Source organism: Channa argus, chromosome 15, assembly GCF_033026475.1.
Source record: "Channa argus isolate prfri chromosome 15, Channa argus male v1.0, whole genome shotgun sequence".
In the NCBI taxonomy this organism is placed as follows: Eukaryota; Metazoa; Chordata; class Actinopteri; order Anabantiformes; family Channidae; genus Channa; species Channa argus.
The window spans coordinates 4,787,732-4,814,493 of NC_090211.1; the positions used below are offsets into that span (position 1 = coordinate 4,787,732).

The following is a 26,762-nucleotide window of genomic DNA, read 5'->3' on the forward strand; positions in this document are numbered from 1 at the left end:
CTCTGATCCTTCGAAAGACCTATCAAATACCTTTTGTGCGTTTGTTGCTATAAAGACAAAGGATGGCCATTAAAAATGTGGATATGATTTAGATTTACTGTTTACTGCACTTGTAGATAGTACAATTATAGGGGTATTATTTTTATAACGCATGTTCACGCCGGATGTCTCTCTTCGGAAAAGGATTAAACTCCCTGATTGTCTTTTTTTTTTCATAAGAGCAGTCTGGTCAAGTGATGACGCACAAGGAGTCCAGGGAGAGGGAGAGAGAGACAGAGCGAGAGAGGGAGAGAGAGAGAGCGTTTCTTCAGTGAGCGTCCCGCTCTGTGACAGTGACACAGGTCTCTGTCTTTTCTCACTGAGGCTGGAAGATGTCAGAGATGCTGAAGTAGATGGAAAACGCCATTTGTAATTTCCAGTTTCCAACTCTCACTTCTCCGAGGACAAACTGTCACTAAAAGGAGAAAAGACGCACAGAGACGCGCGTAATTCCTCTGTGCGTCTTTGTCGCGCCATGCCTATCCTCCTGTGACCGCCCTCCTGTATTTCACCTTCTTGGACGAACTTTCTTGCTGCATGCGGGGAAGGGACCGCTCGCACTGAAATCATGAAAACGACGCGGAAATGTCGCGCGTTGCTGTCGGTGGGTCTGAACCTGGTGGCCCTGTTCTTTTCCACAACTGCCTTCGTCACCACGTACTGGTGCGAGGGCACCCAGCGCGTCCCAAAGCCCAATTGCAGCAAACAGCGGCGCCACAACTGCATCGACTACGGCGTAAACGAGACGGACCAGAACAAGGTGCACTACAGCTGGGAGACCGGGGATGACCGCTTCCTCTTCCGCCGCTTCCACACCGGCATCTGGTACTCCTGCGAGGAGAACATCCACGAGGCAGGTGGGCACATCCGTCCTGAGGTGACAAGAGTTCAGCGCTGCTCCCGTGTAGAAAGGCGCAGAGCAAACAGTATCATCTGATATTATAGTTCAGTTGAGTCAACCTGCCCCCAAAATATAGTTTGATTTCGATTTCTGAATTTGCTCTACTAAAATTAATAAAGCATATTGAGTAATCACAGTATTTTTGCTCACACAGAAAAATGTATTTAGGGAAAACAGACTTTAACCAAATTGTTTGCCCATATATGATTAGTTTTAGAGTGTCACGGACCTGAACACTGACACAAACATGTTAAATGCATAGAAATAAAGGAAAAGTCCAGAGGTGGAATCTAGCTTCTTCCTTGTGCTGAAAAGCTGATTCAGTTATTACATTAGCTGATTGAAAAGTAATGTCACTTCATGAAAAGTTCCTCCTGTTGATGTTGGTATTTAAAAAGACCCAAAGTTTCAGTTTTACCTTGAAAAAAAGATGAGAACCTACACTGTGGGGGTGCATTTGTTTTTGATACAAAGGGGGGCCCAAAAGTAATTCACCTGCATGTTCTTCAGATGCTGAGTCCCAAACTGAATTTATCCGTGATGAGGGTAAAGTTAAGGTAAATTTAGGATTAGTTAAGTGCTCGTTACGGTTAAAGTTAGTTACTCCAAAAAGTATTGTAAGTCAATGGAACTGTTTGGCTACTGTAGGTTTGGTCACTAAAAACAACTTGCTAAGGTTTTAGAAAAGATTGTTTACCTTCGTTGTCATGGTTACAGCACAGATAAGAGAATGAAATGGGCATGGGGAAATGAGCAGCGGTCACCCATATCAAAGCGAACCCACAGGATTTGCTCCTGTAAAAATTACTATTGCCACTAGAGGTACCAATATACCAATATATACATTGTTAAAGTTGCCATTAGTCTAGTCAGACAGAGAGACAGTTTAACGAGACCAACATCCAGACAAAGTTAACTTCCAGAGAAAATAAAGTTGACCATCTTGTCTGGAGTCTATGATCTTTATCTGCCTCCAGCTGCCTCGGTGAAGGACAGTCTCTTTTATTGGCATGGTGCCCATCCCATTAACATTGCTAAGGTTCTAAAGAGTCTCCTGTGTCATATTTCATGTGTGTAAAATCTAAAAGCCTTGCAGCGTTATTATGTGGGTTGGCGAATGAGATACGGCTGCAGCAATGGAGGCTTGTTAGCCTTTTTCAGCCTCACTTAATTGAAACAAGACCCTCAGGAAAACAAATGTGATTGGCTCGATCACTTTATACAGTATGCATATACATATAATACATTTTGTATTAAGTAAATTTTTTGTCGTTATTATTATTTTTGTTGATATGCAAACTATAAATTGTATTTATTACATAATTTCTATTCCTGTATCTGTCAATAATGTCATGAAAGTCACATTTTGGCTCAGTTTAATGACATTTGCACGGTGCCAGTTTCTTGCTGAGCTTCATACTCTTGTGGTGAAAAAACAAGACATTTTAAAAGTAAAAACAATGTCTGAATTACCTGTCAGATCAGTCCTCTTAATGTGATTGATCCTGGCCTTTGAGCCAAACAAGCAGTGAAGTATTCTTCAGTGTATTTATATTACAGTTTGGTATGTCTGGCTTTGCAGGATAAAGAGGGTTTTGACATCACATACGTCACTGAGCAGAGAGTTATGTTAATTAAGATTTTACAGTGTGACTCCCTTCCTCTCATTCAATCACCCCTCTCTTCAACGTCTGTCTCTATTATCGTTATTGTCTTAATAGAACAAAAAAATCCCTCCTTGTTCTACCTCTTCCACTTCCACTAAGGAGGACAGTGAAGAAAGCAGATCCTGAGGAGGTGACACAAACACTGAGATGTGACTAATTAACATTGTTATTGATGGATAAGTGAACAATTGTATAACTGGATTTACTTTCAGGCTCAGTAATCCATTAAAATTTTTATTTGAATATAAAACAAGCATAGTCCATCTTTATTTATTTTACTCTTATTCTTCCCTACCTTTGATCAAGGCAGTTACAGTATGCAGTAATAAAATACATAAGATAAACACACAAATAGCTAATAAAATAAAGAGAAAACATATTGCAGAGCTGAATTAAATTTTGAACTTTTACGTTTGAGGCTATAAAAATATCACAACTTGAGTCTTATTGTCTCTGGTCCATGATAATTATCAGTAATGATATGAGGTCAAATCTGCCTTCAATAAAACATCTTTTATAGTTTTATGATCATGTTTTTAGCTTCTCTAACGACAGGAAGAAATGTGTGGCTTTTAAATACTGAAAAATCAATCAACTTAAAATGTATAAAAATATAATTGCTAATGATAACATTATGTTTGCCTTCCTGCTTTGAACAAAATGTTGCCAGCCCACATATTCTGGGCATCATTTACATGTTTACTAAAATATAATTAGGGATTCAGAGATGTAACTCAACTTGTATCTATGAGAAATACTCAAAAACAGTTTAAATGTTTTTACCGTTCTTTTAAAATGTGGATTTCAGCACCCCTACTAAAAGGTTTGGGGTTCAATCCCTGGAGTAGCTTTCAAAGTTCACACAAACACTTGAGCCTTGGTTTGCAACATATAAGTTACAGTTGTGTCTGTTGTGACAGAAAACAACATGCTGACATTTTATGGAACAGTGAGAATGGACCCCCCCCCCCCAACCCCCAATGTCAAACATGATTGTTGTTTGTAGTCATTTTGTATCAAGTTATGGTAAATTTCATTTTTGGTGTAGTCGTTTAGTATTTCTGTGTAGCTGTTTTGTGCCTTTTATGTTGCTTTTGTGCCATTGTGATAAGGTTCTGTCATTTAACTGAGCCCTACAACTTTAATAGAAGAATTATTACTAGTTACATACATACCCAGGGGCTCCCCTGTCTCTCCAGCTCCTGGGAATGTGCCCACTAAGCCTGTTTGTTAATCTAATTATGGATGCATACAATATATTTGCTTCCAGATAGATGCACTCTATAAAATCTGACAAAGTAATTCTCCAAATCCTTAAAAACTAACTGTTGTAAACTAAACAAAATTCTACATGGCTGCTGCAGACCATTACTGCTGCTAAATATTAAAACAGATTTTTTTCCTGCTGAAGCCTGATAAGAGGAATATTTTCGTCTAAAAAAATACGCAAACTCTACACATGAATAATTTCTTAGTTTGCTTTTTACCAAGGTCCGTTTTGGAGAAGTATTCTATATTTTGGGTGCATATGGGGAAACACAAATATGAAATATTCTTTGGAAATATAACTGCTACTTCCACTATCTTTGCCTTACTTGAAACACCATGTCACTTACTACTACTGGAAATAGGGGGAAAGCCTTTATATTTACAAATTAAATATAAAATTCAAGGCCCACATGATTAATCAATGCCACCATCAGAAGCAGGTTATAGAGAAGATTAACAAATCTTTTCTTCAGTATCTGCATCTTCCCTCAGTGCAAACAGAAGTGTGCCAGTGTCAGTGAAGCCTGGTCAGGCAGATTGATGTCGTACAACTTTACTGCTTCTATTCATCAGTCTCACTGTGCTGCTCTTCAGTGTCTGAGTGCTGTGAAATTTGTTTTAAACCCATTCCTCTCGAAGAATTCAAAAATATGATTAAACAACATAAGTCAGACCTGCTGAAAAGTCTGCTTATTTGTGTGCAGGCCCTGACTTCACTAAAGGTTTTAACCCTTGTTTTTTATGATTGTGAGTTTGAATGTGATTTTACCGCTGCAAATTCTTTACGCCGGTCAGCCACAACATTGATACCAGCTGGTGATCTCAGAGTAGGCTCTTCGACTGGTCTGCAGCTGTGGGTGCTGATCCCTGTCTACCACAACATTAAAACTGCCTGGTGGATTTAATGCTGTGGGTGATTGCTGTATATTATCATTCATCTCGCTGCTGTCACATCTATAGGGATAGAGTGAGATGAGGCCACCAAGGCAATTACAGGTTAAATTAAAAAACACTATCTTGCTGTAATGATCACTTGAGTGAGGCTTACTCACTTCATTACATCACTACAATCTGGCACGACTTGCAAAGAGGCTCATAAGCAGCTCAGCTCGATACTGTTTTAACAGCAGTAATGAGAACACTTGCTCCAGGAAGAGACTTTGGTTTGCACAAGGTTTAACATCAAAATTGAATTTTTATATACACTTCCGTGTTTCTATTTGCCCCTTTCAGCAGCCATTTTTATTTCTATGCATTTGTTTGAAAGGCAGTCTTACATTTAGTTTGGTGTGACTGCAGTATTTGCTGTTCTTTGGTACCTCGTTTTCTTCCTCCTGTATAAGTATTAACTGGTTTTTGCAGATGAGGACTGAGGTCTCAGTGACAGAAAACTTACAGATTTATAAGTTATATAGTGGCTGATGACAGGATAATGAGGTCAACTTGTTAATTTACATGCCGCAAACTGGACAGATTTCAGCCTTCACTGATAGGAGCCAGTTCAACATGGATATAGTTAGACAGGGTCACTGGTTAACAGCTTGGTCACACTAGTACCTAAAATCAAAAAAATGTGATTGTGCTAAACTTAATCCTCGATAAGTTAATGATATAGGCACTATAAATAGTCAAAGCCATGCGTGTGTGTTTTGTGGTCGGCTGTAGCATAAAAACTTGCTCATGTGATACATTTGGAAAAGTTGCACTTCGTCATTGCTGTTTTCGGTGAAGCAGATGGAAGTGAATTGAGGTGTCTTCGGGTGCAACTACATCAATTTAAATAAGTGTGGATTGTGGAAATCAGGCTTAAATGCGTGCACTCAGGTGTGGCTGGATAATGCAGACAGGGACCCAACGGTAGAAGTAATGGTACGTTAGCTGTTATTTCACAAAACCATTCATTCTCATTACAGCTGAAATTAGCCTCAAATGACACTGGATTACCGATTAAACAGAATGCAGAGCTGCTGACTGCAAGGAGAGGGAGTAATGAATGACTGGTGTGAAAGTGAGAGTTTAAGACTGAAAAACACAAGAAAAGACATGTGAAATCACCTGAAGCCTTTTTTTAATTTTTATTATAACCCAATAGACTGGGAGTGTGATAACTGGGATTTTTTGGTCAATTGACATTTTAGAACAGCATCATCTCCTGTGTGCTGCAGGAAAGTGTAGGAATACTGATTGTGCTGTTAGTTAGTCTTGTCGTCAGGTCACAGACAAGCCGGCTCACACTTTAATTACATTTTAAATTCATGTCCTAATCAGATGCTGTGCTACTCACCTTTTGGCTGTGGCACATTTTCACTGCATCTCAGCAAGTCTTCAACACATCTGACTGTTTTTCCCACCGGCTCTTCGCACGTCCCTCAAGTTTAACCTTGGAAAAGATGAATTATAACTACCTTAATTGTGAATTTCTGCAGTATTTTGTCAGAACGTATACTACATTTATAGCAGGTGAGCAACAGACCAACTTGTAGCTGAAGTTATTATCATTTAATTCTTGTTTTAGTTTAGGGGTAAGCAAGGACAGTAAGGAAAACTCAAATGCACGATGACTTGGAAACATTGCACTATGGTGATAGTCACACTGGGATTATAGTTTGCACCTGGCAGACAGGTGAAATAAAAAAACAGGAGAATAAGCAGAGAAGCAAGGCATAAACAAGTGGATAACAAACCGGCAGCCAGACACCATAGACAATGTGAAAATCTGGTGCTGAAAGCCTCTGTTTATAGTGGCAGGTTGATAAGGGGATGATGGACAGCTGAGCGGGACTGTGAGAGGGTCAAATGATCTCCAGAGGAGAGAAACTCACTGAAGGAAACCAAAGGGCATGTGTGACATGACAGATGGTGTGTTTCATTAATCGTTTGCCACGGCGTCCTTCACTTTGCTTTGGCACCATGTAAGTGGCTTTGTAAGAGCAGATTTAAGATGATGTTTTTATCTGGAGACACCAAAGTTGATGAGCTGATGGAAACAGACCGATACTGTTTCAAACACAAATTGCAGGTTGGGTAGTACACACAGTGTCCTGTATAGTATAGTCATCATTCATGTTCTCATTTGTCCATTGGAGAGGGACAGAAGTGGACTTGTGTTTTAAGTGTGTTGGATCTTCACAGTGGGTAAAATATTCAACACATCAACATTTTCATTTTGTCAAACATACAGTACATCCAGTGAAGCCATTTACATAAAATTAGGACCAAACATTGGCATTAAGTCAAAATAGTTATGTGCATTAAACTGAAATCACAGAGGAACAAAATATACTAAGAAAAGCACTGAACAAGATATTTCCATAAATTACATCTCTTTAACTGTGCTAATTAGATACAGTAAGTTACACCATGTGGCACTTCCACTTTTTTAAAAGGATTAGCCATCTGTGAATGCATCATCTGTTAAAAAGCGTTCATGCAAGAAACATGCAGGAAAAATATTCTGCTGGGTTAAAACACAATTGACTGAGCAATTCCAACAATTGTATTTTCTTTGCAGTATTGGATAGGAGTTGCTATACTGCTACATCGCTATGATTTCTAGTCAATAGAGTCAATGACAAAACATTTTTTATCTATTAAATATAATAGAGAAATAAAATATATTGCCTGAATGAACTGAAGTTGTACAGAAGTCCATCCCCCGGAAAATGACTGATGCCTAACACTGGAACGCTAAATTAAAATAAATAAAAAACAAGAAATAATAAATAAACAATAAATTAAAAACAAAGACAAAGCTAAGTTTTTTGTAAAATAAATAATTAAACTTTTAAATTATTTTATTTTGATCATTATCTGGTGTTGATCACTTATAAATATTTGTTTTGTCAGTTTTCTGGCATATAACTTACTATAGTTCTACTAATACGTGCTTGTGACATTGGTCCCAAAATGGTACTAGGAGAGTCAGTGACTCAAAAGGGGAAGAGTGTGTTTAAAGTTTGTTACATACATACTGTGTTGAATATTCAAAAATGCATGTTTCATATTGTCAGGTGAACAGAAGCGACCATATCTGGTGTATTTCATTGTAGTTTTCTTTGTAGACTCAAGTTTTAGCTCAGGTTCCTTCATCTGTGGTTGTGGAGTGTGTGGGTTGGGGTTCAGTGTGCATGGTGGTGTGAAGGTGTTGGTGCTCAGACTGAGAATGGATGGGCCTGCCTGCTGCCTGTAACACTGCAGAGACTGAGTTATAGCTCATGTCGTGGCTGCTGATCTGTGACTTGCGGGGTCCCACCAAGCTCTGATTAACTCTCTGCAGCCTGAACGTTGGAGAAATACTGTAAATGTAATAAGCCAAGATCAGACAGATACTGATGATACACTGAACAGAGACCCAGACCCTGAAAGGAGACAAGCAACTATATACAAAAATCACTATAAGCTTCACGGAGTCACTCAGAGGAGACATAGGCCATCAGGGTGCTACACTCTAGATGCAGCATCTCTGTGCCAGCTGCTCAGACTTTTTGCTGTCTGATACTCACATTTTGAATATGATCTCCACCCTTCTACATGATCACCTCAGTGCATCATCCTGCCAGATTTTATGTAGCTGCAACAGAGGATAGTAATGACCTTTGGCCACAGCAGTCAGCCTTTTAACCTACTCATATCAGAGTAACCTCTGTATCTACAGATGTGGATGACATTGATATTGGAGCAAAGTCAGCAGGAGGACGAAGCAAAGGGGAAGCAGGCAAAAAAAGCAAAGTCCAAAACCAAGAGGCCAAGAACTGGCAGGCAAACTAAATGAGTAGGAAACGCTGGAAGTTTACAACTGAGATACTAATGGGGCATCTCCAAGGGAGCTAGAGAGGTGATGATAAACAGGTGTGCAGGTGGGCCTGTCGAAATTATGGTAGTGAAACAGGTGGGAGAGCTAAGCTCTGAAATGACAAGAAAGTTAGGAAAAGGCTAAAATACAGGGAAAAATAAAGTCTGACACATACTTTCAGTTCAGGAAGCACTGTAGACCTGAAGCAGTTAGCTTAGTGGGTTAGTGTGTTAATCAACTGACAAATAAGGGTGAATTTTTGTTAGTTAGATGAAAAACTATTTGAATGTTTACATGGATAATGAATAATGAGTAATCTGAGTGATCACTTGTATGTATTGATGGTTGGTTAAATGCTTACGGCTCTTCATCTACTCAACATTCAGTAAAAACACACTTGTTCTACGACTGTTCTTGATTCAAACATCGTGGGTCTTGTGATGGAGGGTGGATGTTGTTATTCTTTAGTAGCTGTATTTTTTATTTACTTTTCATTGTGATTCACCAAATTATGTAGACATAAATAACATGGAGTAAACCAACAAATTCCATCCTGGCATTAGCTACAAAAGTGTTGATGATGATAAAACATCTGACATTCAGGAGTCACTGTTGGCTCGACTCTTTATTAGGATGTATTTTTAGATCAGGTTAACACAGCAACACTAACGCTGTTTTATTCTTTTTTTCTCCACTTGGTGCATTAATTTTCATCTTTTTCTCACTTCACTTCTGCATTCTCCATCTTTTTATTACCCTTATACCTTCCATACACTCTATTTTCCCCTTTTTTTCTCATTCCATCTCTCTGCTTCATTCCCAGCTTATTTCACCTTGAATTCTCCCCCTCTCTCCACCTCTTTACCGCTTTAAATCACTCCCTCACCCGCCTACCCCTTCATTTCCCACTCCCCCCTCTCTTCTCTCTCAGGTGAGAAGTGTCGGAGCTTCATTGATCTGGCCCCGGCGTCGGAGAGGGGTGAGTAATGATGGTCATTAGGCATCGTCACCACTCCCTGCCACTCCCTGCTGCTCCCCACCTGTTCATCCAGTCTGGAGAAAATGATGGAAAAACTAAATAGCTGTGTATATATACACATCTTTTCCCTTAACTTCACTATTTGCTATAAGTTCTTCATTACCTACAGCATTTTACCGTTATTCAGCCTGACTGACCTTGACTTGAGGTGTACTCATCACCTTGCCAAACAATGCAAGGATGTTAAAATGTAACATTCCTGTAGAGACAGAAGCTTAGAGTTTCAATAACTTTAACCTCTCCATGTAGAGAACCTTAGCTTCTCCACATGTTTTTTTATAATTTTTTTTTTGTCCTCTTGGTTTATGCCGTAAATTCAGGGTTGCCACAGCAGATCAGTGTCTGCATGTTGATTTGGCACAGTTTTTTTTTTTTTTACGCCGGATTCCCTTCCTAACACAACCCTCCCCAAATTCTACTGGGCTTGGACCGGCACTGGAGGAGAATGGGCTGTTAGGGGTTCAGTGTCTTGCCCAGAGACTCTTCGACATATAGCCAGGGCTGGGCATCGAACCACTGACCCTGTGGTCCATGGACAACTGCCTTTATCAACTGAGCTACAGCCGCCCTACTTTTTTAAAAAAAAAAAAAACACAACCAAAATAGTTGGACAGGAAATAGATAATTTGCTGAATCTGAAAAAAGTTCATTTAATTCTAGGCAAACTCAAAATGGGCAGCACGCTTCTGCTAATGAACTGATACCAATTTAACACTGGTCCTTGGCACAGTTCACAGTTCTCGACTATCTTCATCTCTTGAATCTCCACGTATCACTGCTGTGCATTTTGAAGAACGTGTGTTTTCTCCCTGATAGACGCAAACCAAATATTAAAACCAATTATAAACATGCACCCTTCAGTTCAGAAAACATGAGGTAAATAAAGATTTGCTGTCTGTGGTGTTTTTTTTTTTGGTATTTGTTTTACCTCATGTCATACCAATTTATGAGAGTGCATCGAGTGGTACGTATTGTTCTTAGCTGCCTCTGACTTCACATTTAGTTTAGTTTTAGGTTTTGCCACTGACAGCAGGGCATTATATGCAGCTCATCTCCTGGCTGGTGATGGATGTACATTAGTGCAGTTTTAACACTACCCAGCAACAGGTGGAAGCAGAGGAAATATTTAAAATATTCAGGATTGTTGTAATTTTTATATTGTTGTCAGTCCACTGCCTGCAGACAACATGCGGTTGCATCATTAGCTATCAAGCTCTGAAAGTGGGTATTGCATACAGTGCCCTCAGGTTTAAGTCTCACACTCGTATGTTTCCTGTACCTCTCATATTTTATCCACTTTCGTAGCTTTGAACTTCGTAATGTCAACGTGCAGCTTCATGAGTTCCTTAATAAGAACCTCAGTCATGTTTGAACACTTGGAATCAATTTTCTCTGTGAACACCAAAAAATGCTCTCTGATCTTGACAGTTGTTGCCTTTATTGCCAAAAAACTCCTTTTGTCTCTTCTGCTCACATTGGGAACACAATCTAAAATTATGGAGTAGTGTTTAACTGACCCAAACATAGGAAATAGCTATTTTTACTGTATGTTAAAAAAATCTTTCTGTGCTAACACATATTGCCAAACAGCAAGTACTGATAAGAATAATCAACTCTTCCAACAATGAAACTCTCTTTTGGCTTAAAGGTTATTAAATGAAAGCTAAAAACGCCCTTTCTTGGAAAAGCAGACTGATTCTCACTTTTCCAAAAGTTTACAACAGTAACTAAACATAACAAGCGAGGGCCTTTCCAGTGCTGTAAAGATAAAACTAATTAAAATCATCCTCTCTTAGTTAGAATATCTCAATCTTCACCACAGACAGTTTTCTGTTCAGCTCCGGTGATGCTGCTAACAATTATTGTTTTTGTGAAGCAGTGTTGCTAACTGGGTTAGCAATCTCCTGATTTAGTCAGGGACTTGAATGCACTGTGTAGATTAGAAGGTGGCCTAGAAGGCTGTGGGTTCAAATAATTCTAATCCAATGCTCTACCACTGTGCCACCAGGCCACTAGGAAAGTAGCATTTAGTAATTGATATAAAACCTAGTTCTTTTCCACCGTGTTGTCAGTTTTTATTTAAGACAGTTAGATGAACCTGTAGCCTAAAAAAAGAGGAGTATACTTCATCCTCACATCCACATCACATAAACTAATTTCTGAATACTGTCAAAAGAAAATTTACTGTATGTTTTCATTTATAATGCAACCGAAAAAGTTTTACCGTAACAGTGAGACACAAGTTTTTCTTACTTCAAATCCTACTTTAATTTATTTTCTCTTGGGAGACATTGTTGACACAGTAAAGTCAATAAAGAAAGTTCATATTGTATCAATCTTCCTTAATTGTCTAATAATTATTTATCAGTTTTATACTTATTTCTTTGGCCTCCATTACATTTGCTTCTCGGCATCTACACACCAAGAATAGAACTACCTGTATGATGTACATAACACTTATTAAATTTGGTCCCTTAGGCATAATATTTGCATTAAAATTATCACTATGCTAATTAATGACAAATATTGCAGGTACATTATCAGGATTACTCCTAACAGCAAACAAGAGCAGAAGCTTGTTTCTAACAGTACATTGTATTTATATCCTGGAAGGTATAAAGGGAATTTTTGAGCATCAAGAAGAAAGGGAATATTTTGGTGCATGTGGGCGTAGCTTCTAATTCACTGTTTCATGCAGAGCAGGTAGTTAATAATGAAGTTTCTCTGATGGTTTCATCTGTTAATGCCATCTGGATGAAGAGCAGAAGTGTTGCACAGAGCAGTGGTGGATGATATGATATATTGAGCAGGGCGACCTTGCTTTGCACACAAGGATACAATATGTTAATCTGCCTTCCTTTGCAGCCAATATGCTCACTGCTGTGTTTTATAACACACAGCTGCTCCTTGGTCAGATCCAAGTCTGTCCTTAATGAAAACTGAAACAAAAAAGTCTAATTTGTTTACAAGAAAACGCTCAGAAAATGAAGGTCGGTGCCAGGATTTGTAAAATATTGCATAATTAGTGCAAAGTCCTCCTGTAGAAGCAGATACACCTGAGACATGCATGTTTAGCCACCAACCAAATTACCATATGCTATTTATCTTATGGCTTTAAACTTTGTCACTTTATCTCAACTTTTCCTCTACACTGGGATTCTGGTAAATACTGATACTGTTAATAATTAATTTAGTATTTTGCCAAAAAATCTGTCCTAAATCTCCATGAATTTATGTTTTGGGGACATTTGGGGACATCAGTACAAGCTGTAAACACACAAATGACAAATTAGCCTACCACTTTATAAAGTTGAATTGGCAGACATGTTAACACGTTACACATCCAGCAAGCACACAGAAAAGACATGTTCATTCGCAGGTTATTCCATCCAGTAATTTAAGTAAGTTCGGCAGTATCTATCAGCTACTGTAATAATTATGATAATGTAATAATTATGACACAAACAAAGGAGAAAAGTGATGTACAGATGTAGGCATTGAAAGTGTCCCTCTCTGTCACAGCAACTGGTCACTTTTACAAGGACTACTTGTCATTTGTGGCACAGCACGATGTGTGATGAGAGTATAACGTCTGCAGGTGGGGCTCAGCTTTCACTCACCTAGACGCCAGTTATTACTAATTAGAAACTAAAGTAAAGAAAGAAAGTTTTAATAAGAAATGTGGTCAAACAATTCACACAGTTCTGCACTCCAGAAACAACAATGTAAAGTAGGCTACTGTACCACAAGTGATAAGGAGGCAGTGACTTTGCGATGCTGGCAGAAAGGAGAAGTACACGTTGGATTTCATGAGCCTGCAATGCAACCGGCAGAGCACAGCAAACATACTGCAGTGAAAAATGTGACACTTTAAACACCCACATCTGTATCATACAGAGTGCAAGAAGCCAGGAGGTTCAGGTGGATGGATGAGTTCTCACACATAAAATAAAGTTCAATTACAGTGTGAAAAGTAATGGTTTTTTATCCATGAGCATTCAACATTAATCCAGCTGTTTACTGTTGTAAGTCTAACGAAAGTGGTCCTGTAAAGTTAAGGATGCACCTATTTTAAATGTTAAATGTTCCTTGAACCACAAAAGCTAATCAATGTTTAGTGTCTTCTGCTTGTTCATTAAAAGAGAATAAAGTCAGACTTTAGCTATTTAACTCTGCAAACTGCAAATAAAATGTCCAATAATAATAAAAGTCCAGTTTGAAGTCCAGCATAAATAGCACTTCATTATTGAACTTCTCTACATAGTTCCTATACATGTGCTTTTACAAAAGTCACTAGTCAGCCCAAAGAAAATAGTTTTTGAAGTTTTTGAATTTTGGATAAATTATTTTACTTGTTTACAAATTTATATCAAAGACTGTTTATTATTTATTTTACATAAATAAATAGTTGCATCTAATCAATAGTTTTTTAGTTGGTTTTCTGGTGGATCTAAATCTTACCAAATCTGATTGTTTTGCAGAACTTTGAAACATGGTGTCAAAAAGGGAAAACTGTCAACCTCACGCACCACTGACACACTTATGAATAAACACACACGCACGCAGAGTAATTAAAGATGTAATTAAATCCATTTGAGATGAGACTCGGTCTGATGAGCTGCTTCCTTCCTGTTATCAGTCCTGCTGGCTGAGTCCCTCAAAACATGTTTTATTTACTGTCTTGAGTTTAATGAAGTTTCAGTCTAGTGATACATATTCAATGAGACTGAAAGGGGAATTATTTTGGTCAATATTGTCTATTGCCTTACAGGCATTTTATACTCCTTGAATTTGAATTGACTAGTTAGAAATTAAACTGCAGCCAACAGGGAACCAGAAAAATTATACTTGTGTATCATTGCAATGCTGCACATTCATGAAAAATCTGATGTGTGAAATAACAGTGGCAAACGATGTCATGCCTCACAGGGGCCTAAAATTAAACTTAGAAAAAGATTTTACAGAAATTACATTTCCTTAGTATAACAAAAGGTAAGACTGGAAAAAAATAGACAGCTGTTAACACCTGTGTGCTAACCCACTCAATGTAAATGAGTATTATATGTTTGTAATTTTTATTAATAAATTCAACACATCAGTGCTCTTAACACCAATAGTGATGTATTAAATGAACTGAAAATTCAAACTCACCAAAGATTTTCTCCTGGCAAACTGCTGTGGTTCTGAAGGTTTCAGTTGTGGAGACTCCAGGTTTACAGTTTTATCCTTCAGATGGCCTGATTGAAGCAGGTGTTACATTCAATTTAAACATGGACATTGTAAAAGTGGTTATTGCTGCTTTTATCACTGATGCCCCACGGGTTTTATGCTCATCCTCACCCTTCTTTCTTCTCTCTTGCTTTTCTTTGTGTTGTTTTTTTGATGCTTAACTTTCTTCACTTTTGCTGTTTTGAATAATCAACAGACATCTGTTATAATTTTGTCTGTTCCAAATTCATCATTGCATTCTCAACCCTCCCATCTGTTTTCATAAAGTGGTCTGTTTACATGTTGTATCTAAATTTACACTGGATATACAGTAGCTCCGCTGTAAAACACTGTTTCCTTAGTTTTTAGTACAATCCACTATGTGTTATTCATGGTTGTGCTGTATCAATTTCTGGCAAAAATGAACAGATTCATTTATGCTATACTTTACAAATTTAGCTCCTGCCATGTGCAGTTTTCTCTGGTATTGGAATTGTAGCTAATTAATATCTTAAGGCCATTTGTCAAGACAATGACTCTTATGATCCAGACTGTTGCTCATTTTGTTGCTTATTTCAGAATCAATGTGCACAATTCCTGTTGGATTGAATTGTTTGCTGATCTGTGGGATTCAGATCCTTTAGTTGTGAAAAATAGAAAAACTGGAACTGGTGAAGTTGCATTTACACTTTGCATCTTTTCTTCGCTTTAAATTCTCCTAGTAAATTCTGTTATTACTATTGATGTCTTATGTAAAATTATTTATAGAAATTATAGAAATAACGCCCCTTTTGTTTTAAAGAGAAGTGTGGGAAAAAAATTAGGTGTCATATTGTCTGTTCGGGGATCCTGGAGCTCCTCCATAGTCAATTTGGTGTTCAAATTGATAAGTCGGACTGCAGTTCAAATTTCCACCTCATCTACATCCCAGACAGAGCACAGAAAAGCAGATAATCCTGTTTAACTCTGAGTTGGGAGCCTCACAGAGTCCAGAGGAGCTTCTGCCTTTCAGAAATTATACATGTGGAAAGCTGTGGGGGGAAAAGAAATGAGAGTTCTGGTAGTGAGAGCAGATCCCAGGGGCAGCTTCAGTTACAGAATGATAATTTCTCTCGTCTCCAAAAATGTTTCATTTCCAGAGCATGTAGAAGTACAGTAGAACTGTAAAACCTGTTCACCTTCTTGCATAATGTCTCGCTTTGCTCTGTATGACCAGTAGGCACCTCCAGCATAGTAAAGAGCCAACAATAAATGTGTGTCCAACAAGCAGGTGGAGAAATCAAATGCACCCTCCCTTTCCCCCGAAGGCTGATCAGAATCAAATATTTCACCTGGTTCTCAGTTCCGAGTGACATATCGTGCCTGCTGCAGAGAGATGTATCATCATCCTCCAAACACTCATCAAAGTTTCATCAGGAGTTCTTGGGTAATCGAACACAGGATAAATGAATGACGACAGAATAAACAGAAGGACAATCAAATGTTCCCACCCTCAGTTTGTGCCTGGAGGACAAAAAAATTCAACAAGCAGTGAATGTAATGTTCTCATCCGTTGCACATAACAGGACCAATGTTGACATTTTGCCAGAGCACATTTCACATGCAAAAGCAGTTCAAAGTTCTTTGCATAATGAATTAAAGCATTAACAACTAAATTATTAAGCTGCAGATGGAAACATTACAACCAATTTTAAAATTAATTATAATAGTAGGTACTGTAGATAAACCTATAATTGCAATGATTAGTGCAAGAGCAAGGCAAATGTGGGTTTCATCTGCATAATATTAGCAGCTGATAGCTGATGAGTTTTGCATAATTTGATTGAATAAATTGAAGAAAATAATAAATAAAATAGGCCCGAGCAATTCCATGTGTCTAGTGGTTCTGCTGAGATGTAGAATTGTCAAAAATCATGTCCTAATCACTTTCAGTCAAGAAAGAAAACTTTGAAAAAGAAAAGACAGAAAACCTTTATCATTTGCTAATATTATATAATGATATAACCTGATCAGCGTCAGAATTCCCATTCTGTAAAACCATGAATTTGTACTGCGGCATGCAAACGAAATAAAAAAGGCACTAAAAGCAGCATTTGAATTCATTAAATAGGTTAAATTACTTGATGAGTTCCTCTTAGAGTCCGTCTTTGGAATTATGAATCATTCAAAATCATTTACACAAAGCAGGACCTTCTGACATGACTTCACCTCCTATTCAGGTGATGAGGAAAAGTAAAAGAAAAACCACTGATGCACTGGGACATTTGCCACGTTTTGTTGTTTTCTTTTTTGATATTTTATGTTCCACAACTCAAACTGTGGCGTTGAGGAAGTATTGTTTTTTGTTTAGATGCAGAATCTTAGCACCACATATCATTTTATAATGACTTTTTATAAAACACTGTTGAGCTGCAGATGAACTAATTTCTTCCTAAATTATTGTGTCTTCTCTAATGTGTGCATGGTAAAAGAGCTCCTTCAATCCAAACTAACTGCCTTCTGAATCTGTTCTGTGTGTAAAGATACTCTCACATACATTTCATCTCTTTATTCTAATTGGTTCCTCTCTCCTGAGTGTGCAGAGTGGGGAAGCTTTCAGATGTTTGGCAAGTGAAAGCCCTGACCTTCCAGAGTCACTTTGCATCAATGTGCATGTCTAAGAGAGTGACCCAGAATTAAAGGCAAAATATAGTCACAATAAGATTAGCAGTATCCCACAAGTGTCTGCGCTGTGACGATAATAACTGTATAGCTGAGAGCAAAATGTCACGTCACATGTCAAATAATTATTATTGGTTTTAATAATAAGTACAAACAATTATAAACAAGACATGAACAAGGCATTTGAAAGCAAAATGTCTATACTTTGCTGTGTAAAACCCATGAAAACATTAGATTGTTTGAGTCCTATTACACATCTGAGCATATTTTTGCTTCAAAGGCTTTTGTTGAAAACTTCCTTACTGAGTGACTATATTTAAGTTTTCAGCTGACATATCTTTCAGCGAGAAACGCATAAAATTAACTTGACAGTTAGATACAGCTATGATGAATTAGGCTTGTACTAAAGTAGTTTTTACAGTACAGTGTGATAGTATGTAACATCTTTCTGCTATTTCATTCATAACCCTTTTTAGTTAACTCCAATAATGTCTTTAGAAAAAAGGCTTAGAGGCTGAGGACTAATAGATGTGTGAAGCTATATTTAAAATGTTTGTGTGTCAGAGGCAGCAGTTTCAATCTTATTAAGGGGCAAATTTGGCAATACAGTAGTGCTTTAAACATATTCTCCCATTCCATCTTTGGAAAACCTAAAAAGTAAGATTTATACATTTAAAATGATAAGTATTTGCATAAAGCTACATGCACACTGTTTCAAAGGCTCTGGGATTTCTACACTGACTGGAAAATCAATATTTGAGTTTATATTTAGTGAACAGTCAAGTGATCCGAAGGTAAGTGTCTCTAACAGAGGAGACAGAGCTTGTGTTTGATTTTAGACTCCTCCACCACACTGGAAAGACCTGCAAATGTGCACATCAGTGCTCTACTACAGTATGTGCATCTCTGTATAGCTGAGTTGTGTGTTTGTTGTGCTTGCAGGTGTGTTGTGGTTATCTGTAGTATCAGAGGTACTCTACATCCTGTTGCTGGTGGTGGGCTTCAGCCTTATGTGTCTCGAGCTTTTCCACTCCAGTAACGTCATTGACGGACTCAAACTGAATGCCTTTGCTGCCGTCTTCACCGTGCTGTCTGGTAAGATGGAGAACTATACGTACACCGAACCTTTTAAAAATATTTCTCCTCTCCATGCACTTTGGAAGTAGGTGAAAAAAATCGGTTTTCTGGTTCTTGTCAGTAACTTCTGCACATATAGGTGATTTTGTAAATCTCTGTAAATCCTTGTAATAGACAATACATAATCTCAATGAGATCCCACCTGGCTAAATAATGGTAAATATTCATTGATAAGAAAATTGATCGGCACTGTTAACAGTAGAAACTACCTTACTACACTAACAGATAACATATTGCTCTGATGCACTTCCACACTGAGAATTAAACGAGGACTACAGAGAGACTGATGCAGATTTATGTGAGGCCATGCAGGGTCAGAGGTTATCCTCTGGAAGCCTCTGCTGTGCCAGGTGCCAGGGACTTTTCTCTCAACTCATGTTAAACCTCTTACACAAGAAGCTGGCTCTCTAGCCACCATGCTGCACACTGCATGCTTCCTTCTAAGGGCTTTTTAAGGATTTCCAGCAGAACATTGTTACCATTTGAGGCACATTTTACAGGTCTTGACATGATGGTTCCTGCAAAAGTGAAACTTTGCCTCTCCCATAGCGACAGGTAAAGTGACGTGTAAAGCTGACGAATATCCTTCATCATGAAAACATTTATTGACATTATTAAAATTTGTTTCATGTGAACATGCTGTCTCCAGCCTTTTTTGGAGAAATTGGATTTAGGCCCAAATTGTAAAATACAGTAAAGTGCAAACAGTTTGAAGAACCCACTCTCCTACAGAATATGCTTATATGGAGAACTATTTATAACCTGTATGTGTTTATATTTAAACCAAGATGAATCCCTACAATGTGAGTAATACATGGGTGCACACACAGACACAGACACACACACAGACACACCACACACACACACACATACACACACACACACACGCACACACACACACACACATACACAGTGTAATTATGCTGAGATTAAGGCTGAAGTTGTACAGAATCAGGAGGTACAGACTGTAAGTCAAACTGAGATGTTTCTTTTGAGATTCTGAAAATGCCTCTATACAAATGAAATCACAGATGTTGTTCATTAGTAAGGTTTATGATGAAAGACATGCAAAGCTGATAACGTTTCCAACAAATTTCCAAATTTTATTTGGGTTCAGCGCCAATTTAGCTAAATGTAGCATCATCACATAGACTAATTGCGATACCTAAAGCCAATGTTGTTTGGTTGGTCACCATTACTCTAGACTGAAAATATAAAAGAAAAACTACAGGATAAATTCCTTATAGGATAAATCATTAAATTTTTCTTGGACATTCTCTCTCCCTAATGAAAGAATAATCACCTGAACTTTTCTTTAGCCCTACCAGCAAAATTGGGCCTAATCATTTTGTATCTCTTGCTAACTGTACTTGTTTTCTGACATGGTGTCTCCTTTTCCACTGTAGAAATTGTTATGAACAGTTTATGTCTTAGAAGAGAGATTCATTAGTTACGATAAACTTTGAAATTTCAGGTCTAAAACTAACTGTGTGTATTCATGTTCCTCAGTGGATAATCCAGATGTTGAAATCTACATCAAAAGAAATAGTTAAAAAAAAACCTTCACACAATAACTATTCAAATTTAATGAATGCCATCAAATTTTGATAATGAGGACACACGAGAAGACGCTGGTACTGCATGAACTGTCCTCTAGTGCCAGCTACAGGACAGACTTTATTCCACTAAGAATCTGAGAATAGTTGAGCCATCTGTATGCTTTCTTCTTCTTCTATACCAACACTAAACCTTAGCACAATAATATTGGCCACCATAATAATTATAAACAAACATTAATAAATCACTTCACATCTGAGTTACAGCTCAACATACTGTCAATAATAAACCAGAACTCAAGTCATTATCATAATTAGCCGTTATACAATCCAATCCATCTGAGAGAGGAATATCATCGCTCAAAAACATTCACTAAATCAAAAAGTCACAATGTCAATGAACCAATGTGACATTAATACAGACGTGATACATCACAGCCCCACAATCTACAGCAGACAGTGCTGTGTTGTTGTGTATATATCATATGGAAGTGTGTGATGGGTCAGAGCCATGTGTCGTAATCAGCATTACTGAGCTGTGTGTGTGTGTGTCTGTGTGTGTGTGTGCGTGTTTCTTTCTTGCAGGTCTTCTGGGTATGGTGGCTCACATGATGTACACTCAGGTGTTCCAGATCACAGTCAGTCTGGGTCCTGAAGACTGGAGACCTCACAGCTGGGATTACGGCTGGTCCTTCTGGTCAGTCCACACATACACACACATTCCTACCTAACCTAACAGCAGACTGTCAGACTGTCCTGGATTTTATAATATACATAACACACAGCTCAGTACTTACATTTACTTACATTTGTATTTGCATAGTTTCTTTGTTATTTTATTCATTGGCATTGTGTGGTATAATCATTATAGATGAGAGAATTGAATGTGCTGTCTGAAGGTGTGCTACAGCCATAAGAAATTAAGGAAAATAGTTTCACTTCTTTTTTAAATAACAGAATTCATAATTGTCCAGTGTGTCAGCAAGCTCAGGTCATTGCTGTCTGAAACACACGCAGACAAATAGACAGGTGAACAAACATGTGCACATCATGTTTACATTTACTCAATTGAAAACGTTTTCTTTTGTTAGCAACAGGGTTGTTGTTTCTGGAATAATTAACCAGATGAGACCCTTGACCTTCTTGATGATCCCTGCTCTCTGCTCGAAAGAGTCAAACTGCAGCTGTCAGTCATCCAAATAAAGGTCTCTCATTTAACACCACAAGGGAGTGTTTCAGCGTCATTAAAATGGAATAAAGTCTGCAGGAATAATCAGCCTCCACTGCAGCAAAGGGCCAATAAGTGTGACTGTGCTCTGTTCTGTGGATGTCGGATGGCTTATGGGCTCTCATGTTCCATTCACTCTGCAAGCTGGCTGAGACATATGAAAATAGGATCAGTAGAAAAAAAAAAATTAAAAACCAGGAATTCCTCACATAGTTATGGCACACACAAGGCCACAGAGAAAGATTTCTGATTATCCCAAAGTAACAAACTGACCTTTGACCTTTCTCCTAGATGAATGAGAAAGGATCGTGTCCTTTCCCAGGACAAGCTTTAATAATAATAATAATTAATAATTATAATAATATATAATAATAATAATAATAATAATAATAATAATAATAATAATAATAATAATAATAATAATAATAATAATTTAAGGAAGCTTTAATAATTAAACTTGTTTCGATGAAAGAAGGCTGTTTCTTTTTTACTTATAAGTGGATTCAGGAACCATGACTGTTAGTTATTAACTGTCTTCCTCTAAATGTGAATTTAAATTTTTTTTTGCACTGATATTCAGCAACAAGTATACAAAAGAGCTAATATGTAGTGTATCATAGTAACTTCATAACCTGCATACTGTGCAAAGTAAAATTTAAGCATAAAAAAGCATTCCATTTACAATCTGAATAAATCATACAAATATCTGATTTTAAATTCATCTTGGAATCTGCCAAACACACCAAACTCCTCCTCGTCCTGCCCAAGCATGTCTATCATCCCCTCACTGAGCCTTGGCCAGCAGTTCAGCAGTCACATCAGACTTGGGTTCTGAAATCAAACCGTTTAATTCACTGTTGTTGTCATCCTCACTGCTGCCCTCTGCATCAGTGCCGCTCCCCTAACTCACCCATCTTCTGTTCCAAAAGCAACTTTTTACCAACAGTATCATTTGTGAAATACAGTAAACTTCAAGTCTGATTGTGATGATGGGGATGAGGAAGGGGCACAGTATCTCTTGTTATAAGCTACCACTTTGGCACCACGATATGGACTCAGACTCAGTCAGAACCATGAATATAGAAACCTGTAATATGCAGTAACATAATCACAACTGTTCTAATAATTAAAAAAAATCTCACCCTTTCTTCCACACTATGTGTCTCTCTAACCAGTATGGCCTGGGGTTCCTTCACATGCTGCATGGCTGCCTCCGTCACAACCCTCAACTCCTACACTAAGACAGTGATCGAGTTCAGACACAAACGTAAGCTGTTCGAGCAGGGTCTGCGTGAGGAGCAGAACTATCTCGACCAGGAGGCTTTCCATTATTTCCAGGACCGCTCCCTTCAGTCCATTTCCAGCACCGTGGATGTCTATCCTGGCCATAGCACAGCCAGAGGTGGACTCCTTGTAGGAGGCCCAGGTCCGGGACCGGGTCCAGGTCCTGGTCCAGGGAGGGGAAAGATGAGAGGCACATCAGCCTCTGTAGACATGGGGGAGAACACAGACTCACTAGGGGAAGAGCAATGCTGAGTCATGTGGAATGAGGTGTGATGAGATGATGAGGTGGACTCATTTAGGTCTGAACCCCGACACAAACCTGAAAGCACAGCCGCCCTTATTTTTATTTTGAAAAATAACAGACTAGATATTGATTGATGATAGATGGATGTGTTCTATAAAGTGTGATAAACTGAGACCTTTCACGTTGGGATGTTTGAGTTTGTGGATGGAAGTTATGTATTCGTCAGCATATTACAAGGTGCTATGTGTAGTATTTTAACATTATGGCCACAAGTGGAAGGGTTAAAAGCTTTTCATTTCTACAAAGAAGAATTGATTTATTCTTTTAAAACTGACAAAGCCTTTGCTAAAACAATGTGCAAATATTTTTTCCCTGTGTTTTGTTTTATGCAAATTTAGCGCTGCTGAAGACGTTTCTGATACAAAGAGACGCAGTTTCATTACTTTTAACTACAATAAGTAGCCAAATCTAAACATGATTCAATTTTCCAATCATAAACTCCAGTAAAAAAAGAACATTATGCCAAGGTTTTAAAGCTTTGATTTGGCTTTACTAGTCACTGCCATTATGTACTTTAAACGTACAATATATGTTTAACCTTTGGGTTGACTCAACATCAATCCACATAGGGTGACACATACTGATACTTTGTCAAAGTCACTGGCATCACCTGCTGACACGTGAGGTACCTTTTCACGTTCTCTGTTTAATTAGAAAGGGGAGCCTTGCTAAAAACTTAATCTAAAGTAAATATCTCGGTCCAACTGACAAGGAGACATAGTTTATAAAGTCCCATGAGGACTTTATAAACTATATATGCTTTATATACTTGTATTTGTTATATTTGTATTTGTATTTGGTATTGTATTTGGCTGACAACCCCCGTGTGTGTCACACCAATGCAAAGAGGCACCTAACTTCAATAAGCAGCACCAAAAGAAAAAACATTTTTCCATTTTTGACACCTTGGGAATGGGCTGTTCGTTACTTTTGGTAAAATATTTGGTCTTTCTGAAAAAAATTAAACACATTCCTGGACTTTTCAAATTTATGACGGCATCTCCAGAGATGCCCTATTTATGACAATAAATGTAAAAAGTGGTGGTAGTTCTATTCGGACTTTTTTCACCCCAAAGTATTTGTCAGTATCTACAGTAGGCTCTGGTGAATTCATCCTTCTGGGTTTGTGTTACATATCCACTGCCACAAGACAGGCCAGCAACGTTTCAGATTTGTTTTTTAGAAGTTGATCTATTCTTGTCTTACATTAGGTAACATGTTATTGGCATGTCATAAATCGTCAGTAAACCGCAAGACTGTGGTAATCAGTGTTTTCTCTATTTGGTTTAGAATTATTTCATGTAAATTCAAACTTCTTCCCTGAAATCAATATGCACCTCTATCTGTAGCTGAGCCTCATCAGAGGATATCTGCATAAAGCTAAGCCTTGCTAAGTGTTTCACTGTTGAATCTATCTCACTCTGTGGGACAAAGAGAATGGCAAAGTTGGCTTTTCATGTCTATGAATGACCTACTGTTACTTGGTGGGGCTTTTATCCTATGTGTGAACATCATGTAACAGTGAAAGTCATCCAATAGCACTCCCATACAGTCAAGGTTGTAACGCTTTAATCTTAATATGTTTAGAATTGCTTTAGAGAATATTGTAGTCAAATCAACATAGATCACAATCAAGAGAAATATTTCCTTAGTGCAACAAATATTTCTCTTCATTGTAGCAGTGTAATGTGCATGATGGCTTTTCCGTTTTTGGCAGATTGACAGATTGCAATATTTGGGCAAAGCCACTTATATTTCTTTTAGAAAGAAGTCCAGGTGAGCATCCTCCATTGTGAAACCTAACAAAAATAATGATGCACCATGTTGTCAGTCTCTGCGACTGTCATATTCCCATGACCCCAGCTGCAATCATTGTTCACAATGCAAAGTGCCAAAAAAGAAGTGTTGTGCTTACTTTCTTACATCTGCACAGCTGAAGAATCAAAGAGGGAAATGAGTGTGAATGTTATATTGTCAAGCTTTAGAAAGCTACAAAATGTTTCTACCAAACCTACAATGAAAATGTGTCACTGGGGAGGTTTTTGGTGTCACTCGATCATCCAACAAGTAGTTTCAGAGAAGCCCACTGACAGCTTAGACAGCATGTAAAGAAGCAGGGGGCAACTGTCTTTTCACATGGAAAAGTTTTGGGCAAACAATCACCCCATGCAGCTGTTATAGCACAAAGACAACAATTTACAAGGATTTTACTCTTACCCATATGAAATACCTCATGAAACATGCCACTATTGTGATACTTGTGTTTGTTGGCAGAACTGCGAGTTTTACATTCTCACTGACAGGTTGCATGTAGGTGGAACCGCATGACCGACAGCCCCATCACCCAGAGGCCAAAAGGTCAGTCATCCCAGAAGGTTTATATGCTCCACTATTGCAGTGTCCTTGCAGAGTCACTGACCTTCTGCCTGCTGAGGGAGTCTTTCACCTTTGACCTCAATGGAAATGAACTGCATGGCTGCAGTGTATATATGTCTCATGGGGATATGGAAATAAATTGTGGTTCTAAGTAAAAAGAGCAGACCAAAGGGCCACAGCTAAAGTAAAAAAAAAAAAGCCATTGCAGAAGGCAGCTAATCACTGGCCTATTGTATAACACTACTACAGATTTTTGATAGGTTAAAGTGAGTTTGTCAGGATGAATATGTCATTCACTTCTGACTGATTAGGGAAAATGTAATAAACCCCCTGCCATGAGTAAGATGTCAGACTTAATGATGTAGGTGATATGGATATGGCAGCTAAGTTGCAAATATATTTCATATAACGAAAAATCATATGTAAGGCTTAGTTTACCCTGGTTGTTATAGTTTTTTGGTTTTAACATATCATGTCATGTTACTGAATTGTGTCATGCATTTACAAAAACAAACCAATGCCCTCATTAATAATCTAGTGTCCATTCTGCCTCCATACTGATGAGACATGTCTGGGATCCGTTTTTGCGATGTTCAGAATCAGGTACTGGCGTATCCCATGATGAGTCAGACAAACAAGGTGGACAGAACACCAGCTGCTGCCAAGGCCACTACACTTTCTCCAATACGCTTGTGCTATGCTTTGTGTGTTATGTAGGGGCCAAGTGGATTGTAAAACAGCAGGGATTAAATTGGCTGGGAGTTGCAATTTTAGCAAAGAGCTTTTCAAATTCTTATTCTGCCTGGCTGTAAACTGATGGTTTGTGATGGGTCATGAATCCTCTGTATGCTGATGTAAACATACTGGTGAAAAATGGAAAACTAATTATTGTGTTTGAATGTATTTAATTACATATATTTATCTATGTATTACACTTCCTGTTTCTTGTATTATTTTTATCGACTTCTTCAGCACGTCAAAAAGTGACTGATGAAGATCCACTCAAGTGTCCTCCACGTGATAAACCACCCTCATTTCCTTCATACTCCTACAGATATAATGTCATCAAATTAGCTGAGTTATTTTTATCAGGTAGCTTATCTATAACTTAGTCATGAAAGAACAACTAACATTATTTAATTCAATTTTGTTTTATTTAATTTTTGGGTGTCATACAAGCATCAGAGCTTCACTGGGTTACAAGAAGAGCAGAGCTGAATAACTGGCCGCTGTGCTGAGGTTCCAGACCTCCAGAGACACTTAAACACTACAATTATCGTTAAAAGTCAGTGGGTTTGTAT

The 26,762-nt window shown here is 38.1% G+C and overlaps 1 protein-coding gene across 3 annotated transcripts; it reads left to right on the forward strand.

Annotated features, from left to right (window-relative positions):
- Nucleotides 1–253: 253 nt before the first annotated feature.
- Nucleotides 254–26,395, forward strand: gsg1l (gsg1-like). 3 transcript variants are annotated; one of them, XM_067478106.1, is made up of 5 exons: nucleotides 255–896; nucleotides 9,600–9,647; nucleotides 18,519–18,671; nucleotides 20,855–20,966; nucleotides 22,673–26,395. In XM_067478106.1, the coding sequence occupies exons 1-5, from the start codon at nucleotides 608–610 to the stop codon at nucleotides 23,031–23,033; spliced, it is 963 nt and encodes a 320-aa protein (XP_067334207.1). In that variant the 5' UTR covers nucleotides 255–607; the 3' UTR covers nucleotides 23,034–26,395. The 3 variants fall into 3 exon arrangements, with proteins under 3 accessions (XP_067334208.1, XP_067334207.1, XP_067334209.1); XM_067478107.1 differs by lacking the exon at nucleotides 9,600–9,647 and having other exon boundaries at nucleotides 254–896; XM_067478108.1 differs by lacking the exon at nucleotides 18,519–18,671 and having other exon boundaries at nucleotides 256–896.
- The last annotated feature ends 367 nt before the right edge of the window (nucleotides 26,396–26,762 follow it).

Bases quoted from the DNA above. Each gene is read 5' to 3' on its own strand.
- gsg1l (XM_067478106.1), top strand. From the start codon at position 608: ATGAAAACGACGCGGAAATGTCGCGCGTTGCTGTCGGTGGGTCTGAAC. The intron at 897-9,599 runs GTGGGCACATCC...CTTCTCTCTCAG, and splicing joins GGAGAACATCCACGAGGCAG to GTGAGAAGTGTCGGAGCTTC. The intron at 18,672-20,854 runs GTAAGATGGAGA...TCTTTCTTGCAG, and splicing joins CGTCTTCACCGTGCTGTCTG to GTCTTCTGGGTATGGTGGCT.